Genomic DNA, 3037 nt, shown 5'->3' with positions numbered 1-3037 from the left:
AAGAGTAGGATGTAAAACTCTATCTTGTATAATTTTAGCGGAGAAGAGTAGGATGTAAAACTCTATCTTGTATAATTTTAGCGGAGAAGAGTAGGATGTAAAACTCTATCTTGTATAATTTCAGCGGAGAAGAGTAGGATGTAAAACTCTACCTTGTATAATTTTAGCGGAGAAGAGTAGGATGTAAAACTCTACCTTGTATAATTTTAGCGGAGAAGAGTAGGATATAAAACTCTACCTTGTATAATTTCAGCGGAGAAGAGTAGGATGTAAAACTCTATCTTGTATAATTTTAGCGGAGAAGAGTAGGATGTAAAACTCTACCTTGTATAATTTTAGCGGAGAAGAGTAGGATGTAAAACTCTATCTTGTATAATTTCAGCGGAGAAGAGTAGGATGTAAAACTCTATCTTGTATAATTTTAGCGGAGAAGAGTAGGATATAAAACTCTATCTTGTATAATTTCAGCGGAGAAGACGTGTCGTCCAGATGAATTTCGATGTAATAATTCACTTTGTATATCTCAAGCTCTCGTCTGTGATACTGATAATGATTGCGGTGATAGTTCGGACGAGGGAGAATTTTGTAGTAAGTTTATTTAACGTAGTTATTTAACGCCAAATTGTAACGAACTTATTTTAAGGGAATACTTTCTCTTAAAATGAACGTGAATTTTAAAACTTGGTCAATAAGAGTATGTATTCCTAAAGGTGCGGGCATATGAATGGTCTTGGTCGCTGATTTTTGTCGTCGACTAGAATCTCGTCAAGAGTTTCACTGACTGGCTGCGGCACACGAGGACAAAAATCTCCAGTCAGTCATTTGGAGCATGTAATTGAAAGGAAAATGAATCTGATTGGATGATGACGGTCTGTCTTACAGATGATAAAACTATCAGAGACAATTATCAAACTTGTTTGATATTATAAATCCTGTCGGCATGGCGATAATCTTGTCGAGGAAGCATGGGCACACGTGAGATTTTACTCAAGACTCTTAATCAGCGACAAAAATCTCCAACCAAGACCGCTCGTGTGCCTGCACCTTAAGTGATCTTACCTGGAGTCGCGATATTTTTCTGATATATCTCCGACAGAGATTAGAACTCCTGACCACCATTAGTTGACTACCATTTTCCGACATAACCAAGCAAATGACATCAAGTAAATATTCCACCACTCTAACCAACTAGGCTACAGCCTGTTCTCATTTTGATTATATTGCTCACCAAGTTTTATTAAAATGACATTGTATTTCTTTTGTTGCTAACCACAAATGTATACTGTTAACATTGTAGATCAATCACAAATGATGCCATGTAAATATTCCAACACTCTATCCAACTGAGCTACAACCCATCCCCAAATTGATTATTCTGTTCTTTTGTAGCTAACCACAAATGTATGCTGTTAACATTGTAGATCAATCACAAATGATGCCATGTAAATATTCCAACACTCTATCCTACTGAGCTACAACCCATCCCCAAATTGATTATTCTGTTCTTTTGTTGCTAACCACAAATGTATACCGTTAAAATTGTAGATCAATCACAAATGATGTCATGTAAATATTCCAACACTCTATCCTACTGAGCTACAACCCATCCCCAAATTGATTATTCTGTTCTTTTGTTGCTAACCACAAATGTATACCGTTAAAATTGTAGATCAATCACAAATGATGTCATGTAAATATTCCAACACTCTATCCTACTGAGCTACAACCCATCCCCAAATTGATTATTCTGTTTTTTTGTAGCCAACCACAAATGTATACCGTTAAAATTGTAGATCAATCACAAATGATGTCATGTAAATATTCCAACACTCTATCCTACTGAGCTACAACCCATCCCCAAATTGATTATTCTGTTTTTTTGTAGCCAACCACAAATGTATACCGTTAAAATTGTAGATCAATCACAAATGATGTCATGTAAATATTCCAACACTCTATCCTACTGAGCTACAACCCATCCCCAAATTGATTATTCTGTTTTTTTGTAGCCAACCACAAATGTCAACCAGGATTTTTTCAATGTGATAATAAACGATGTATACCAGATCATTTAGTTTGTAACGGAGGTCTGGACTGTTTTGACGAAAGCGACGAGTATGATTGTCCAGCCTTAAACTGTACTGGTCGACGTTGGACCTGTAAAACGGTACGACAATGTATCTCTCGGAAATATCAATGCGATGGAGTTGACGATTGCACAGATGCTAGTGATGAGGAGGATTGTGGTTAGTATACGATTAAAGCATGAAAACCAGCAATTCAAATTATAGCCTACTGCTTTTTGATTTCGATTAATGTAAAAATCAGGGTTTATTGATGTGGTGATAAATTTTGAAAATTTTGGGGGTGTTTTGCATAAAATTTTTGGAGGATTATAATTGAAGTTGTTTTATTCAGTCAGGCTATCTTCTCTGAAAACCTAAGACAGGCGTTTTCAACTTGGGGGGTCATTTTGAAAATTTTAGGGTAAGGAGACGCTTTGTGGTCTAGCATAAAATTTTTGGATGATAATAATTTAAGATGTTTTATTCAGTCAGGCTATCTTCTCTGAAAATCTAAGACGGGGGATTTCAACTTGGGGGTCATTTTGAAATTTTGGGGGTAAGGAGACGCTTTGTGGTCTAGCATAAAATTTTTGGATGATTATAATTTATGATGTTTTATTCAGTCAGGCTATCTTCTCTGACATGAAAACGATTGCTGGGAAGACCTAAAAGCAAAAATCACGAATTAGTAAGGATTTATAGGGGGTATGATTTCGTCCAAATATGATTTTAAATAATTATTTTTTGTTTTTTCAGCTACACGAGCCCCTGATGAATGCCATGATAATGAGTTTAAATGTACAGTTGGAGGTTGTATACCAGAAACGTGGAAATGTGACGGACAGGAGGATTGTGAGGATGGCTCGGATGAACCCTCGACTTGTGGTAGGCTACTTACTTTTTTTTTTTACATGATTTAGGGTGTGCACAAGTTTTGAGCCTACATATTTACCCTTTCAAGAGATTGTAAA

At 36.0% G+C, this 3037-nt stretch overlaps 1 protein-coding gene across 1 annotated transcript; it reads left to right on the top strand.

The window, feature by feature from the left end:
• Positions 1-470: 470 nt before the first annotated feature.
• LOTGIDRAFT_60418 (hypothetical protein) lies at positions 471-2938 on the top strand (the record flags this gene model as incomplete). Its single annotated transcript, XM_009059344.1, has 3 exons — positions 471-585; positions 2010-2246; positions 2823-2938. Coding segments are annotated over 3 exons (468 nt in total), but the record flags the coding sequence as incomplete, so codon positions are not given.
• Positions 2939-3037: the final 99 nt, after the last annotated feature.

This window comes from Lottia gigantea (assembly GCF_000327385.1).
Source record: "Lottia gigantea unplaced genomic scaffold LOTGIsca_3872, whole genome shotgun sequence".
NCBI lineage: Eukaryota > Metazoa > Mollusca > Gastropoda > Lottiidae > Lottia > Lottia gigantea.
This window is presented reverse-complemented; position numbering and strand designations above follow the sequence as displayed.